Source organism: Phocoena phocoena, chromosome 12 (genome assembly GCF_963924675.1).
Source record: "Phocoena phocoena chromosome 12, mPhoPho1.1, whole genome shotgun sequence".
NCBI lineage: Eukaryota > Metazoa > Chordata > Mammalia > Artiodactyla > Phocoenidae > Phocoena > Phocoena phocoena.
The window spans coordinates 41,274,245-41,291,726 of NC_089230.1; the positions used below are offsets into that span (position 1 = coordinate 41,274,245).

Below are 17,482 nucleotides of genomic sequence, written 5' to 3' on the forward strand. Positions count from 1 at the left end.
TAGACACAATCATAGCCCTTCTCCTTCCAAGAAGTAATTGGGGGTGCAGGGGAGCATTTCCTGTTAAAGTAATTAAAAATAGTAATGCCAAGCACTTACACTACAATTTTGTTTTTTTTTTTTTAAAAAGGGCTTATTTTATTTTGTTTATTCAAAAGGCTATCAACAGTCCTGGGGCAGAAATAAAAGGTGTTTAACAAGCCACTTCTGTAAACATCATTTCTCCCAAATTTACAGACCTTTATTCTTTTTTTAAAAAAAAATACTTATTCATTGTATATTAATGTCCTTTTTAAAAGAATTATTAAGGAGGAATTTAATTCATGTGGTACCACAGTGGAGATGTGATGATGATAAATGACCTTTATCAAGTGCCAATCACAGTACTGACTGCTTTATAAACAAAATATTGCAGTTTTCACAGTGGATGCTACTATTCCCATTTTATGCATAAGGACACTGAGATTTAAGGAAACAGTAAGCAAATTACCCACAAATTTACAGATAGTAAGTGTCAGAGCTGGAATTTGAAGCCAAGCAATCTGATTGACTCAAGAACAGCTCCTTTTTCCCACTCTGTTTTGCTACCCCTCCAAGCCTAAGAGAGAGAAAGGAGGGGTAGGACCACCAGCCTGGATTTTATACACAAATATGGTCTGTTCACCATTCATGGTAGAGCCTGTGCTTTGTGTTGTTTCTCCATTTGTGAAAATGGAAATGCACTAAAGCAGCTCTTACCACTATACCAGTGGCCTGTCTTTGAAAAGGAAACAGCTTTTTCAGTATGAGGACTACAAGTGTTTGGGCATGCAACCAAGAAAAACCTACTGGGCTGGCCCAACAGTGTTAATTATAACTAACCAAACTAATAAGGCATAGACTAGAGGACATATACAGAGAGCAATAACATGAAATTTCAGGTCGAATTGGATTTGTAGTAACAAACTCAAATCAATCGTGAGTGACGTTTTATCTTTTTTTAATGTTGTGGTGTTTTTGGTTATAAATCTGAGAAGAGATTACAAAATGTTGAAAATAAGTATTATTTTCAGGCAATTGAGACTCACTTGATCCGGAAGTCACGTAACGGACTGACTTACATCGCAGAGTGGAAAGGGGGCCTCCTGGAACACAAGATGGGCCACCTGACCTGCTTTGCGGGAGGCATGTTTGCCCTCGGGGCAGATGACGCTCCTGAAGGCCTGACCCAACACTACCTTCAACTCGGGGCTGAAATTGCCCGTACCTGTCATGAATCTTACAATCGCACATGTGAGTACCTGTTACTCTTCATACACAGTCTATGTGCTTTTTATTTCATTCAGTAAGGAACTTTGTCCATTTGTTGCCATCAAAAGAACATCCACCATGCCTGATGAAACTTGATGATCATGATTAATATCTTAAAGGAATTTCTGTTTTTACTTTAAGAGGCATTACTCTTCTGTATAAAAATATTTACCTTTAGTTTACCAAGAAACAAAAATCCAGGCCATAAAGGGTTAAGTCTGTCTAACTTATTGGTCCTGCTTTAGGTAAATAACATTGGGTGAGAGTCTCTGTCCCAAAAGAAACTTGGTATGTTATAAACCGTTATTAATCTTCCCAGAATCTCCATGAAATATATGATGAGTCTGGCAGCCTTCTTATAAAAATAGGAGTTTGATGTACAAATACTAAATAACCTTCATGACATAATGACTTAGAATTCTCAACCACTGATTTTCTAGCTCACTAATAAGGTGGTGCTTTGCACCTACCCAGTGGGTACTCAGTAAATGGTGGTTAAATGAAAGAAAATAAGGGATCATTACCATTTTCTAAAATGGACTCTTTTCAATGAATAAATTATAAAGGTATATTGAATATTGCTTATTATACAGTGTTTATAATTATTCCTTAAAATGATTGTTTTGGCACCTCTCTTGAATGTTGTAAGGTACTTTCTAGTTTCATTTAAGTTATAGACACTAAACATTGTCTAGGACAATAACCCTTGTCCTCCATTGCATCTCCTTTAGTTGTGAAACTGGGACCAGAAGCTTTCAGATTCGATGGCGGTGTTGAAGCCATTGCTACGAGGCAAAATGAAAAATACTACATCCTACGGCCAGAAGTTGTTGAGACTTACATGTACATGTGGCGACTGACTCATGATCCAAAATACAGGAAATGGGCCTGGGAAGCTGTAGAGGTGACGTTTTAATTTGCTTATGTTTCTTATAGAAAAATGTCTGTGGGGGGCTTCCCTGGTGGCGCAGTGGTTGAGAGTCCACCTGCCGATGCAGGGGACACGGGTTCCTGCCCCAGTCTGGGAAGATCCCACATGCCGCGGAGCGGCTGGGCCCGTGAGCCATGGCCGCTGAGCCTGCGCGTCCGGAGCCTGTGCTCCGCAACAGGAGAGGCCACAGCAGTGAGAGGCCTGCATACCGCAAAAAAAAAAAAAAAAGAAAGAAAGAAAGAAAGAAAAATGTCTGTGGAAAAAATGTTCAGTGATACCTATAAATCTAGCATATCAACTTTTCTATGATTTTTAAAGCTTAAAGTTTTGACCAGCCATCTTTCCATTCAAGACTGTTTTCAGTTAAGTCATCCTATATCCCTGGCTTCAGCTTTGCTTTATGTAACAGTGATATAAATATACCTACTCTGGTGTTGAAGGAGAAATCTAGAAAGGCATATTATAAAATTAAGTTCTCATGACTATAAAAAAGGTGATCGGTTAATTCCACAAAGGATTATGGGCAACTTGGGAATAGTTACCCCAACCTGCTCTCTGTTTCAAAAAACCACTATATGATTGCTTCTTTTAGTCTTTGGGCATGAAAATGATAAAATATGCTTTTAGTTAGAGTCACTTAGCTGCTTAGAGCTAAATTTTAGAAAGTACCTATAGAAGAACTACTTTGTACAGAATATTCCGACACTGGTCTCAGGATTCTCCAAATATCTATAAGCTTCATATCTGTCCAGTGTGTTATTTGAATTGTCTTTGTCACTTCTTGAGTCTCTTCCTGCTGAATGTGGTGTATCATCTTCCTGAACTAATCCGTTGAACACTTTGTGTGCTGAATGCCAGCAGAGGCGCCCTTCAGGATATGCATCAAACAACGTCTAATTTTTTTTTTTTTTTTTTTTTGCGATATGTGGGCTCACGGGCTCAGCTGCTCCGCGGCACGTGGGATCCTCCCGGACCAGGACACGAACCTGCATCCCCTGCATCAGCAGGCGGACTCCCAACCACTGTGCCACCAGGGAAGCCCACAACGTCTAATTTTAAGAGCTATTATTCCAAAAGGAGTGAAAGGGAATTCAGGGGATAAGAACAAACAAATGCTTTAATTACATTCTCTTATTGTCTAGCACTCTTTGTTAGAAAGCTAGCTGTCTTTTAAAACCGTTAGGAATAACTTCTCTTGGGAAATCTAAAATGAATATTGCCTTTATGTAAAATTTAACTGATATCTCAGAAAGCCATTGATGAATCTTGCTTATTAACCCTCTTCGTTTAATGTGTGTCTTATAACCAGTTGTCAATCATTTTAAGTAATAGCAATTTTTTAGGCCTCTTTTTTTTGCATAATTTTCTAATTATGGTTAGTCAGTTGTAATTTCAGTTTCTTTAAGTTTATGTTTTTTCCTCTGAAAAAAGTATATTAAAATTGAGGTTCATCTAAGCCTTGGTGATTGGGAATTATTTTGGTCTTCAATAGGCCAGTGAGGTTTTAGAGTTGATGGATAACTATCCAGTCTTGCTCCTCTGAAGAATAATTCTGAGATGCATTCTAGATGGTTCCTTAGAGGTTTTCCAGCAGGAGCAAGCCCCCCCATGCACACAGCAGTGACCTGCTCAACGTGTATTTCACTGGCCCTTCTCCCTTCCTTGTTTTACTCTCCCCACTCACTCGCTCACTTCCTGATATCACCTCCCCCAAAATCTCCCTGCATCCAATCCTTGTCTCATGCTCGGTTTTTAGAGGAACTCTTGCCCAGAGGCTGAGAGCCCCAGAACAGATTGTGGTGAAATGATGTTCTGATCAGACTAACCAGCCTGGTTACATAGCCACTTCCACTGTGGAAAAACTGTAAAACCAGGGCCTATTATGGGGGCCCAGGAGAGCTGCTTGTCCCCAGCTTCACATCCCTAAAGTCTTAAAATTTAGACTTGACATGAAGGATTTTCATTTTTTGAAAGTTAAAAATGCCTCTTTAGCATCCCCCCACCTTTTTTCATTTTAACTTACCAAAAGCCTCAAAAAATAAAAATAGCTAGGCCTCTCTAAACATCTGAAAGGCCCTTGTCACTGTGCTAAGTGTATCTTCATCTTGAGTTTTATTCGTTTTATTTTTTTAATATTTTTATTGGAGTATAATTGCTTTACAATGTTGTGTTAGTTTCTGCTGTATAGCAAAGTGAATCAGCTATATATATACATATATTCCCATATCTCTTCCCTCTTGCATATCCTTTCCATCCTCCTTATCCCACCCCTCTAGGTGGTCACAAAGCACCAAGCTGATCACCCCGTGCCATGGAGCTGCTTCCCAGTAGCTATCTATTTTACATTTGGTAGTGTATATATGTCAACGCTACTCTCTCACTTCGTCCCATCTTACCCTTCCCCCTCCCCGTGTCCTCAAGTCCATTCTCTATGTCTGCATCTTTATTCCTGTCCTGCCCCTAGGTTCTTCAGAACCATTTTTTTTTTTAGATTCCATACATATGTAGTAGCATACAGTATTTGTTTTTCTCTTTCTGACTTACTTCACTCTGCATGACAGACTCTAGGTCCATCCACCTCACTGCAAATAACTCAATTTCATTTCTTTTTATGGCTGAGTAATATTCCATTGTATGTATGTGCCACATCTTCTTTATCCATTCATCTGTCGCTGGACACTTAGGTTGCTTCCATGTCCTGGCTATTGTAAATAGTGCTGCAGTGAACATTGTGGTACATGACTCTTTTTGAATTATGGTTTTCTCAGGGTATATGCCCAGTAATGGGCTTGCTGGGTCATATGGTAGTTCTATTTTTAGTTTTTTAAGGAACCTCCATACTGTTCTCCATAGTGGCTGTATCAATTTACATTCCCACCAACAGTGCAAGAGAGTTCCCTTTTCTCACACCCTCTCCAGCATTTATTGTTTGTAGATTTTTTGATGATGGCCATTCTGACTGGTGTGAGGTGATACCTCATTGTAGTTTCGATTTGCATTTCTCTAATGATAAGTGATGTTGAGCATCCTTTCATGTGTTTGTTGGCAATCTGTATATCTTCTTTGGAGAAATGTCTATTTAGGTCTTCTGCCCACTTTTGGATTGGGTTATTTGTTTTTTTGATATTGAGCTGCATGAGCTGCTTATATATTTTGGAGTTTAATCCTTTGTCAGGTGCTTCAGTTGCAAATGTTTCCTCTCATTCTAAGGGTTGTCTTCTCGTCTTGCTTATGGTTTCCTTTGCTGTGCAAAAGCTTTTAAGTTTCATTAGGTCCCATTTGTTTATTTTTGTTTTTATTTCCATTTCTCTAGGAGGTGGGTCAAAAAGAATCTTATTGTGATTTATGTCAGAGAGTGTTCTGTCTATGTTTTCCTCTAAGAGTTTTATACTGTCTCTGGACTTACATTTAGGTATTTAATCCATTTTGATTTTATTTTTGTGTATGGTGTTAGGGAGTGTTCTAATTTCATTCTTTTACATGTAGCTGTCCAGTTTTCCCAGCACAATTTATAGAAGAGGCTGTCTTTTCTCCATTGTATATTCTTGCCTCATTTATCAAAAATAAGGTGACTATATGTGCATGGACTTATCTATGGGCTTTCTATCCTATTCCATTGATCTATATTTCTGTTTTTGTGCCAGTACCATACTGTCTTGATTACTGTAGCTTTGTAGTATAGTCTGAAGTCAGGGAACCTGATTCCTCCAGCTCTGTTGTTCTTTCTCAAGATTGCTTTGGCTATTCAGGGTCTTTTGTGTTTCCATACAACTTTTGCAATTTTTTGTTCTAGTTCTGTGAAAAATGCCATTGGTAGTCTGATAGGGATTGCCTTGAATCTGTAGATTGTTTGGGGTAGTATAGTCATTTTCACAATATTGATTCTTCCAATCCGAGAACATGGTATATACATCTCTCCATCTCTTTGTATCATCTTTAATTTCTTTCATCAGTGTCTTATTGTTTTCTGCATACAGGTCTTTTGTCTCATTAGGTAGGTTTATTCCTAGGTATTTTGTTCTTTTTGTTGCAATGGTAAATGGGAGTATTTCCTTAATTTCCTTTTCAGATTTTTCATCATTAGTGTATAGGAAGGCAAGAGATTTCCATGCATTAATTTTGTATCCTGCTACTTTACCAAATTCGTTGATTAGCTCTAGTAGTTTTCTAGTAGCATCTTTAGGATTCTCTATGTATAGTATCATGTCATCTGCAAACAGTGACAGTTTTACTTCTTCTTTTCCATTTTGGATTCCTTTTTCTTCTCTGATTGCTATGGCTAAAACTTCCACAACTATGTTGAATAATAGCAGTGAGAGTGGAAAACCTTGTCTTGTTCCTGATCTTAGTGGAAATTGTTTGAGTTTTTCACCATGGAGAATGTTGTTGGCTGTGGATTTGTCGTATATGGCCTTTATTATGTTGAGTTAAGTTCCCTCTATGCCTACTTTGTGGAGGGTTTTTATCATAAATGGGTGTTGAATTTGGTTGAAAGCTTTTTCTGCATCCATTGAGATGATCATATGGTTTTTCTCCTTCAATTTGTTAATATGGTGTATCACATTGATTGATTTGCATATATTGAAGAATCCTTGCATTCCTGGGTTAAAACCCAGTTGAGCATGGTGTATAATCCTTTTATTGTGCTGTTGGATTGTGTTTGCTAGTATTCTGTTGAGGATTTTTGCATCTATGTTCATCACTGATATTGGCCTATAGTTTTCTTTTTTTGTGACATCTTTGTCTGGTTTTGGTATCATGGTGATCGTGGCCTCGTAGAATGAGTTTGGGGTGTTCCTCCCTCTGCTATATTATGGAAGAGTTTGAGAAGGATAGGTGTTAGCTCTTCTCTAAATGTTTGATAGAATTCACCTGTGAAGCCATCTAGTCCTGGGCTTTTGTTTGTTGGAAGATTTTTAATCACAGTTTCAATTTCAGTGCTTGTGATTGGTCTGTTTATATTTTCTATTTCTTCCTGGTTCAGTCTCAGAAGGTTGTGCTTTTCTGAGAATTTGTCCATTTCTTCTAGGATGTCCATTTTATTAGCATATAATTGCTTGTAGTAATCTCTCATCATCCTGTATATTTCTGCAGTGTCAATTGTTACCTCTCCTTTTTCATTTCTAATTCTGTTGATTTGAGCCTTCTCCCTTTTTTTCTTGATGAGTCTGGCTAATGGTATATCAATTGTGTTTATCTTCTCAAAGAACCAGCTTTTAGTTTTTTTGATCTTTGCTATTGTTTCCTTCCTTTCTTTTTCATTTATTTCTGATCTGATTTTTATGATTTCTTTCCTTCTGCTAACTTTGGGGTTTTTTTGTTCTTCTTTCTCTAATTTCTTTAGGTGTAAATTTATTTGAGATTTTTCTTTTTTCTTATTTCTTGAGGTAGGATTGTATTGCTACAGAATTCCCTCTTAGAACTGCTTTTGCTGCATCCCATAGGTTTTGGGTTGTTGTGTTTTCGTTGTCATTTGTTTCTGAGTATTTTTTGATTTCCTCTTCAATTTCTTCAGTGATCTCTTGGTTATTTAGTAGCATATCGTTTAGCCTCCATGTGTTTGTATTTTTTACAGTTTTTTTCCTGTAATTGACATCTAGTCTCATAGCATTGTGGTCAGAAAAGATACTTGATATGATTTCAATTTTCTTAAATTTACCAAGGCTTGATTTGTGACCCAAGATATGATGTATCCTGAAGAATGTTCCATGAGCACTTGAGAAGAACGTGTATTCTGTTGTTTTTGGATGGAATGTCCTCTAAATATCAATTAAGTCCATCTTGTTTGATGTGTCATTTAATGCTTGTGTTTCCTTATATATTTTCATTTTGGATGATCTGTCCATTGGTGGAAGTGGGGTGTTAAAGTCCACTACTATTATTGTGTGACTGTCAATTTCCTCTTTTATGGCTGTTATCATTTGCCTTATGTATTGAGGTGCTCCTATGCTGGGTGCATAAATATTTACAGTTGTTATATCTTCTTGGATTAATCCCTTCATCATTATGTAGTGTCCTTCTTTGTCTCTTGTAATAGTCTTTAATTTAAAGTTGATTTTTGTCTGATATGGGAATTGCTACTCCAGCTTTCTTTTGATTTCCGTTTGCATGGAATATCTTTTTCCATCCCCTCACTTTCAGTCTGTATGCGTTCCTAGGTCTGAAGTGAACCTTTTCCAGACAGCATATATACGGGTCTTGTTTTTGTATCCATTCAGCCAGTCTGTGTCTTTTGGTTGGAGCATTTAATCCATTTACATTTAAGGTAGTTATCAATATGTATGTTCCTATTATCATTTTCTTAATTGTTTGGGGTTTGGTTTTGTAGGTTTTTTCCTTCTCTTGTGTTTCCTGCCTAGAGAAGTTCCTTTAGCATTTCTAGTAAAGCTGATTTGGTGCTGCTGAATTCTCTTATCTTTTGCTTGTCTGTAAAGGTTTTAATTTCTCCCTGGAATCTGAATGAGATCCTTGCTGGGTAGAGTACTCTTGGTTGTAGGTTTTTCCCTTTCATCACTTTAAATATGTCCTGCGACACCCTTCTTACTTGCAGAGTTTCTGCTTAAAGATCAGCTGTTAACCTTATGGAGATTCCCTCGTATGTTATTTGTTGCTTTTCCCTTGATGCTTTTAATATGTTTTCTTTGTATTTAATTTTTGATAGTTTGATTAATATGTGTCTTGGCGTGTTTCTCCTTGGATTTTTCCTGTATGGGACTCTCTGTGCTTCCTGGACTTGATTGACTATTTCCTTTCCCATATTAGGGAAGTTTTCAACTATAATCTCTTCAAATATTTTCTCAGTCTCTTTCTTTTTCTCTTCTTCTTCTGGGACCCCTATAATTCAAATGTTGGTGTGTTTAATGTTGTCCCAGAGATCTCTGAGACTGTCCTCAATTCTTTTGTCTTTATTCTGCTCTGCAATAGTTATTTCCACTATTTTATCTTCCAGGTCACTTATCCGTTCTTCTGCCTCAGTTATTGTGCTGTTAATTCATTCTGGAGAATTCTTAATTTCATTTATTGTGTTGTTCATCATTGTTTGTTTGCTCTTTATTTCTTCTAGGTCCTTGTTAAACGTTTCTTGTATTTTCTTCATTCTGTTTCCAAGATTTTGGATCATCTTTACTATCATTATTCTGAATTCTTTTTCAGGTAGACTGCCTATGTCCTCTTCATTTGTTTGGTCTGGTGGGTTTTTACCTTGCTCCTTCATCTGCTGCATATTTCTCTTTCTTCCCATTTTGCTTAACTTGCTATGTTTGGGGGCTCCTTTTCGTGGGCTGCATTTCGTAGTTCCTGGTGTTTTTGGTGTCTGAACCCACTAGGTAAGGTTGCTTCAGTCGGTTGTGTAGGCTTCCTGGTAGAGAGGACTGGCACCTGTGTTCTGGTGAGTGGGGCTGGATCTTGTCTTTCTGGTAGCAGGGCTGCATCCAGTGGTGCGTTTTGGGGGTGTCTGTGACCTTATTTTGATTTTAGGCAGCCTCTCTGCTAATGGGTGGGTTTGTGTTCCTCTCTTGCTAGTTGTTTGGCATGGGGCATCCAGCACTGGAGCTTGCTGGCCGTTGCGTAGAACTGGATCTTAACATTGAGATGGAGATCCCTGGGAGAGCTCTCGCCGATTGATATTATGTGGGGCCTGGAGCTCTCTGGTGGTCCAGTGTCCTGAACTTGTCTCTCCCACCTCAGAGGCTCAGGCCTGACACCCATCCAGAGCACCAAGACCCTGTTAGCCACATGGCTCAGAAGAAAAGGGAGGAAAAAAAGAAAGAAAATAATAATAAATTAAATTAAATAATTAAAATAAAATTTTTTTAATTATTAAAATAAAAAAATTAAGTAAAAAAAAGAGAGCAACCAAACCAATAAACAAATCCACCAATGATAACAAGCACTAAAAACTATACTAAGATAAACATAAAAATCAGAAACAAGTCAGTCGCAGACAGCAAACCCCAAGTTTACAGTTGCTCCCAAAGTCCACTTCCTCAATTTGGGATGATTGGTTGTCTATTCACGTATATCACAGATGCAGGGTGCATCACGTTGATTGTGGAGCTTTAATCCGCTGCTCCTGAGGCTGCTAGGAGATATTTCCCTTTCTCTTCTTTGTTCGCACAGCTCCTGGGGTTCAGCTTTGGTTTTGGCCCCGCCTCTGCATGTAGGTTGGCTGAGGGCGTCTGTTCTTCGCTCAGACAGGACAGGGTTAAAGCAGCGGCTGATTAGGGGCCTCTGGCTCACTCAGGCCTGGGGGGAGGGAGGGGCACGGAGTGCAGGGCGAGCCTGCCATGGCAGAGGCCGACATGACGTTGCAACAGCCTGAGGCTCACAGTGTGTTCTCCCGGGGAAGTTGTCCCTGGATCCCAGGACCCTGGCAGGGGCGGGCTACACACACGCTCCTGGGAAGGGAGGTGTGGATAGTGACCTGTGCTCGCACACAGGCTTCTTGGTGGCTTCAGCAGCTGCATTAGTGTTTAAGCCCATCTCTGGTGTCCGAGTTGATAGCTGTGGCTCGTGCCCGTCTCTGGAGCTTGTTTAGGCAGTGCTCTGCCTTCTGTGGACAGACAGGGAAGGAATCCCCTCTCCTCATGCACCCCAAAACAATTGTGGACAGACAGGGAAGGAATCCCCTCTCCTCACGCACCCCAAAACAATGGTCTCTTGCCTCTTAGGCAGTTCCAAACTTTTTCCCGGACTCCCTCCTGGCTAGCTGTGGCGCACTAGCCCCCTTCAGGCTGTGTTCACGCAGCCAACCCCAGTCCTCTCCCTGGGATATGACCTCCGAAGTCTGAGCCTCAGCTCCCAGCCCTCGCCCACCCTTGGCGGGTGAGCAGACAAGCCTCTCAGGCTGGTGAGTGCTGGTCGGCATCGATCCTCTGTGGGGAATCTCTCCACTTTGCCCTCTGCACCCCTATTGCAGCGCTCTCCTCCGTGGCTCCAAAGCTTCCGCCCAGCCAACCCCTGTCTCCGCCCATGAAGGGGCTTCCTAGTGTTTGGAAACCTTTCCTCCTTCACAGCTCCCTCGCAGAGGTGCAGGTCCCGTCCCTACTCTTTTGTCTCTGTTTTTTCTTTTTTCTTTTGCCCTACCCAGGTACGTGGGGAGTTTCTTGACTTTTGGGAAGTCTGAGGTCTTCTGCCAGTGTTCAGTGGGTGTTCTGTAGGAGTTGTTCCATGTGTAGATATATCTTTGATGCATTTGTGGGGAGGAAGGTGATCTCCACATCTTACTCCTCTGCCATCTTCTGCACTAGTCTTGAGTTTTTTTCTCAGGACAACCTCATGTTGAGAAAAGGCATGCTGCCTGGGTCCAGGAAACTGAGGCCGCAGCTAGGGAGTCTAGAGCTGGGATTCGGCCCCCACCTCTAAAATGTTAGATTGTCTTCTTGACTACTCTGGTTCACCACATCAGGATTGGGGGAGAAAAAGAATGAGTGGAGGTGATCTGAAAAGATGAAAAACGTTTGGGCAGTGCCTACCCCCAAAACAACTCTTTTTTCTATAATAAAAGAAGGAGCTTATAGAAATTTCTACAGGAGGGAGGGTTAGCTGTTATCATGCCTGGCCCTCTCTTTAGCTTATTTCTTTATTACTAAAAAACTTCAAGGGGCAAACCAAGAAAAACATCTGTGGATAAAATCTTTTTTTTAAGGAGATGTCTAGAAATAGGATTTCATTATGTTCAGTAATAACAAATTTACCCATTTCTTCTAAATCTTGGTGGTTTTTTTTTCCTTTTTCATAAATAATTTTTGGCCTACTGCATGTATCTGGTATTTGACTTTTTATCAAAAAGAACTGTTATCAAAAAAGAAGGAAGGAAAAATATAATAGGACCTGAAAGTTCCTTTCTTCAGGCTTTTCCCCCACTTAGCTCTTTGTCTGAAACTAAGAATATAATCGAAGCCTTTTTTTTAAGGTAATTGTTCTTATATTCCCCGGGGCTTTTAAACAGTACCAAACCAGGAGATGGGTGTTTTTTATTCACATAGCCTGCCAGTTAGATTTTCTTTCACCTGGTAATTAAATGCTTCTCCTCTGGGCCCCATGCTCTCTCCCTTCTGCCCTCCAGCCCTAGGGTGCAGAATCAATATCCTCATTATCAGTGTCTGCAGATGGAAGCTGAGCTCTCAGCACCACATTCCTGCTCCCTGCCTTTGCCTCATCCATCCCACGTTTTCTGGGCTCCACGTGCTTAGAGCCGTGCTTTCCTCCAAAGCCCTTTTCTAGCCAATGAAGATTTTTCTCAACTAACATGGCAAGACCTATGCCATATCTTGGTAGTTGAGCTAAATGGGAGGAAAATATGATGTAATTATGCACATAAAAAAAGAGGAAAAGCATTGTGATCTGTAAAAGAAAACTGAAAAATAAATGAATAATGACGTGAGAACCTAAGAGTAACGTTTTTTTCATGTTTCCTATGTTTTCTTTATCTCATTAAAAATTTTAAGGGGCTTAGGCTTACACTTTATTATTTTTGTACACATTCTATGAATTAGAACCAGATTTCCAGTGACAGTTTGTATACAGTGGAAATCTTTATTTGACCTTTTAGTTACTAGAATTAATAGGATGTGGTGAATAGAAAATAACTTTCTTGGAGATGACTATGCCTGGTAACCAGCAAAGCAAGCCAATGTAATTTCCAAATACAAAGAGCAGTCAGGTTAGCAGCAGCTGACAGAATGGAAGGCAAGTTATTTTAGGTGTTACCTAAATTTTCGTTCCCACACTGCCCAACCCATGTCTTTCCCCATCTCTGACTGTAGTACTCGTTGTAGTCAGGCAGCTATAGAAATGTAGGCTCATTTCTCTCATAGTTACCAGTGGTTTCATCCCATCTTTCTTCCATCTCAGTCTAAAGAAAAGAAAGATGTATTTCAGAAATGGATACCAGCCATGTTTTTTTCACTGCTTTCCGTTTTCTCTTTTATATCTGTCAGTCACCAATATCACTCAGTACTCCACAGTCAATTTTTTTTAAATAAGATATTCTGACGATAGTAGCAGCTGTTTTGGTTCCAGTGCACTTTCTCAACCAGCGGTTTAGAATCCCAGTTGACATGAACAATCTCTCTAGACCAGGGGTCAGCAAACTTTTTCTGTAAGGGCCAGAGAGAATTGGGCTTGGGGGACCTATGCATTTATTCAACTCTGCCATTGTAGTGAAAGAACAGCCACACACAATATGTAAACAAGTGAGTGTGGCTGTGGTTCAATAATACCTTACTTACAAAAACAAAAAGCAGGCTGGATATAGCTTGTGGTCTGTAGTTTGATGCATCCTGCTCTAGACCATAAAAAGAAATGGTAAAAATCACTGACATTCCAGAACTAAATATAGAAGTGTTTCCAATTAGATGAGATATACGGTCCATATGTCCTTTAACTTTTCATACTTTATTTGCATTTACATGTTATGTTTTTTTAAATTTTCACCTGAAACTATTGCAGTCTATCATTCCATTTGAATCCTTATTTCAGTTAAATGTGACAATCTAATGGTAAAAATTTGTGACAGGCAGTTTACCGGAAGGTGACCATTTTTTTCCCTCCTCGTTGTGATTTAGGCCTTGGAGAAACACTGCAGAGTGACAGGAGGCTATTCAGGCCTCAGGGACGTTTACTTCCACAAGGAGAGCTATGATGATGTACAGCAGAGTTTCTTCCTGGCAGAAACACTAAAGTGAGTAAAAATTATTCTGGTGGTATGTGACGAAGATACCTGAAGAGATCTTCTTTCTAGTTGTCTTTATCATGAACACATTCAAATAACATCAAGCACGACTGCTTCCGAATGCCATTCTACGTGCACGGCAGTAATTGCAGGTGTGTTTTCATCATCATGTAAGTTCGACAGCTTGGGACTGCTTTGTATGGTTCTCGCACACAGGGACCAAAGCACAGGGCAGCTTCTTTCTTCGGCATTAATGAGTATACCCCTTAAGGTTTTGCTATACTTGACGGTTGTCCATGATTCTCCCATAAGATGAATGGAGACATTGATGTGTTTTTTTTCTGTCTCTTTGTGGTTTCACTGGCTGACAGGGTCTCTCGGGCCTCACATACCCATGTTTCTCTCTCCAGATATTTGTACTTAATATTTTCTGATGACGATCTACTTCCACTGGAACACTGGATCTTCAATACCGAGGCACATCTTCTCCCTGTACTCTCTAGGAATATAAAGAAAGTTGAAGTCAATGAGAAATAAAAAGACATTCTGTATTTTACTCTCCTCCATTCCCTTCACTGCTTACCTTAATAATTCCTTTTCTGGTGATCAGGCATATGATGAGTTTTTATTAATAGGTCTGTGATTATTCTAAGTTTTAAAATTGTTTTGCAGTCTTGTATGTTTATTATCATAGGCATAGATGGACCTAAATTCCTTATTGTAACCTTTATTATTCAGTGAATCACATGGTTTTTTGTTTGTTTGTTTGTTTGTTTTAAGTAATCTTTTATCTCTGGAGTTCATGAAGGTGTAGTATCATTTTTATTAAACTAAATAGAATGGTATACCAATGACCTCTTAATTACAATTTTGATTTGACTGCAAAACTTTTTCCTCCTCTATGAGGAGATGATGTCTGCTTTAAGCTGTAATGTTTTGCCATGTTGCAAAAAGCCATAATAATAAATAATAAAAAAGCTTTTTCCTTTTCAATTTCGTGTTAATCTGGTTTGTCTATCCACCAGAGACAGATCTTATAACTGTGACAAGCCTCCTTATGCAGGTCCATCATTATTTGATAGAATGTCTTCTAAGATACTTTACTCACATTTTAATTCAAATTAGAATGTCATCCCAGAAGGCTCATCTCCTCTTGACCTCATTTCATTGGATCCATGGTATATTTTTGTTGGTCACTTATATTAGTGTTTCCTAATTTGGGAATTAGTTCTCAAGGATTACTTTAAATGCCCTGTGTCATCTCTGGATCATGTACTGGTTAATTTCTTCCATTCTCTACCACACAGTGAAGTGAGCTTTCCAGTTTTTCAGAGCTCTGCTGTTAACCGAATTATATTTTTTAAAGGGAAATTGTATAACTTTTAGTGTGTTAGCTTTTGCTTTTATCTGAATATATGAAGAAATCGGGGCTCTCTCTGAAGAGAGGGTGAGTATTCCATATGGTTTTTTGTTTGCATTTCACCTTTAATTCTTTTTTCTCGAAAAAAAGAAACCTTTACATTTCGTTCAGGTTTTTCAGATTTGAAAAGAGCCCTTTCTCAAATGTAGTAAATCATTTCATTTCAGTTTATGAAAGCAGGATTTAACTCTGAAAGAATTTTTGCCAGTGTATCTATTCATGGTCAATTGAGGAAAATCTAATAAACTTTTAGGTCAAATTAGGATGTAGTGTATTTTGTCTGGTTAAATTCAACATAGCGATTTCCACTTAGAAGTAATATATAGGAATGGACACTCCCAATCCCCTACAATCCTATAGCAGCTCAAAATAATTATGATTACATGACTCTTCAAAGCCTTTTTTGAGAGATGAATGGTTTTCCCAAAAATAGATCTGGTGACACCTTGTGTTTTCTTACCATATTTGTTCATATTTTATATATAGTCCCATGAAAGGGCTAATATGATGATGCATATACTGAGGTACAAAGATTTTGACCACCTGCATTTTCAACTACAGTGGTCAAATAGATCAGTGCAACCCCATGGATTAGGCTGAAGCCCGTGAAATTGAGGCATTTCTAGTTTAAAGATTGTTCAGTATCAGCAATTTCATGTGATTCAACCTAATATTTTTTAAGACAGTTATTTTCTTAGATCTCAATAGACTTAGTCCACCTTGTGTGACCTGCCCTTTTTTTCAATATTATTCATTCAAACAATAAGTCAATAAAATTAGTAAGTGAAAAAAAGATCCCTTAGTACGTCATGATTGCTATTCCCAGGACTTAAAGGCAAAATATAGAAGATTCTTGTTAAAATTGGGCCATATGTATTTAGATTATAATTTTCACATGAATGTCCTTGGACTAGCAATTTAAATTAATTTATTTTCTTTGCTTTTCAATCTGATTTGAAAGAGCACAAGCTGATAGGTATTTCTGCAGCAGATAGGATATTAAAATCAGGTTGTATGTACGCACTGCACCATGACGTACCTTTTGTATTCTGGAATAAATAGGCAAGAAGATTGTACTGCGTGTTGCTCGGCCAGTGGCAAGAACAAAGGTATTTCAAGTCTAGAACTTGGATATTTTAACAAAACCCAAAACACCAAAAATGTAAACAAGATAAGAGATTAATATTATGGTGATGTAATTTAATTAAAGTTATATTTTGCACTAATTATTTTAAACAACTGAAGTCCTTAGGTAAATGCTGTCTTTCATTCATTTTCAGCAAAAACTGTGCAGTAAGTTTACATATGTTTTCACACCCCAAAAGGTGAATAATTAAAATAGCACTTAATTTTGTGTTTCTGCATTTGTTTGGGATACGTCGTGCAATTAATATTACGCATATAAGTTGTATGGCAGTTTATAGAACTCAGTGATGTTTGTCATGATGCCTTCATATGTACTACCAGTTCTTTCCATTGATTGTTTTTGATTTGTACTTAAATCCATTCTGTCATTTCCAACTTTATATAAATCTCTAATGTTATGGGAAATGATAGATCGACACATAATTTTTAAAAACTATATTTGTAAAATTTCTCTATTGTAAATAAAGCCTTTTAATATATCTCGTCATTTGTCTTTTGGGTTTTCTCTCCTTTTAAGGAAGCTTCTGAATATGTTGGGATGAGTGTGTACAGTTGCAAATGGAAATATTAGATCCTAACAGTGATTCCGTACCACACCCGGAGAATTGTGATGAGGAAATATTTCCCATTAAAAACTTTAAATTGCAAATAATGTTGCATAACCATCTTTAGTTAATCAAACAGTTTTATTAAGAATCTAACATATGGTGAACACCAGGGCAGGTAGGGTAGAGGCAGGGAGTTGGCGTTAGAAATAACATAAAGAGTATGGTCCTTGCTCTTAAGTTTACGGTCCAATTGAGGAGCTCAAACTCCCCCCCCACCACCACTGCTGAAAGAAAACAAAACAAAACAGATTCTACCGTATATTCATAGGCTTTGCTACAGCTATTTGCAAATGTCTTAAAAGCAGTACATTATTTAAAAATATTAAGTACCAGTATTACATAACATGCTGTTGTTTTAAATAAATAATCATAAGAATGGGTAATTTTTTTATTGCTACCTATAGTAGTTTTAG

General features: G+C 38.4%; 1 protein-coding gene across 1 annotated transcript in view; it reads left to right on the plus strand.

The window, feature by feature from the left end:
- The window catches only part of MAN1A1 (mannosidase alpha class 1A member 1), a 169,400-nt gene extending 154,534 nt beyond the window's left edge, over positions 1 to 14,866 (plus strand). The window contains exons 9-12 of the mRNA XM_065888750.1: positions 1,053 to 1,272; positions 2,022 to 2,194; positions 13,789 to 13,904; positions 14,306 to 14,866. Coding sequence (XP_065744822.1) covers positions 1,053 to 1,272; positions 2,022 to 2,194; positions 13,789 to 13,904; positions 14,306 to 14,432 — 636 coding nt within the window. The 3' untranslated portion in view covers positions 14,433 to 14,866. The remainder of the gene's footprint in view (positions 1 to 1,052; positions 1,273 to 2,021; positions 2,195 to 13,788; positions 13,905 to 14,305) is intronic.
- Positions 14,867 to 17,482: the final 2,616 nt, after the last annotated feature.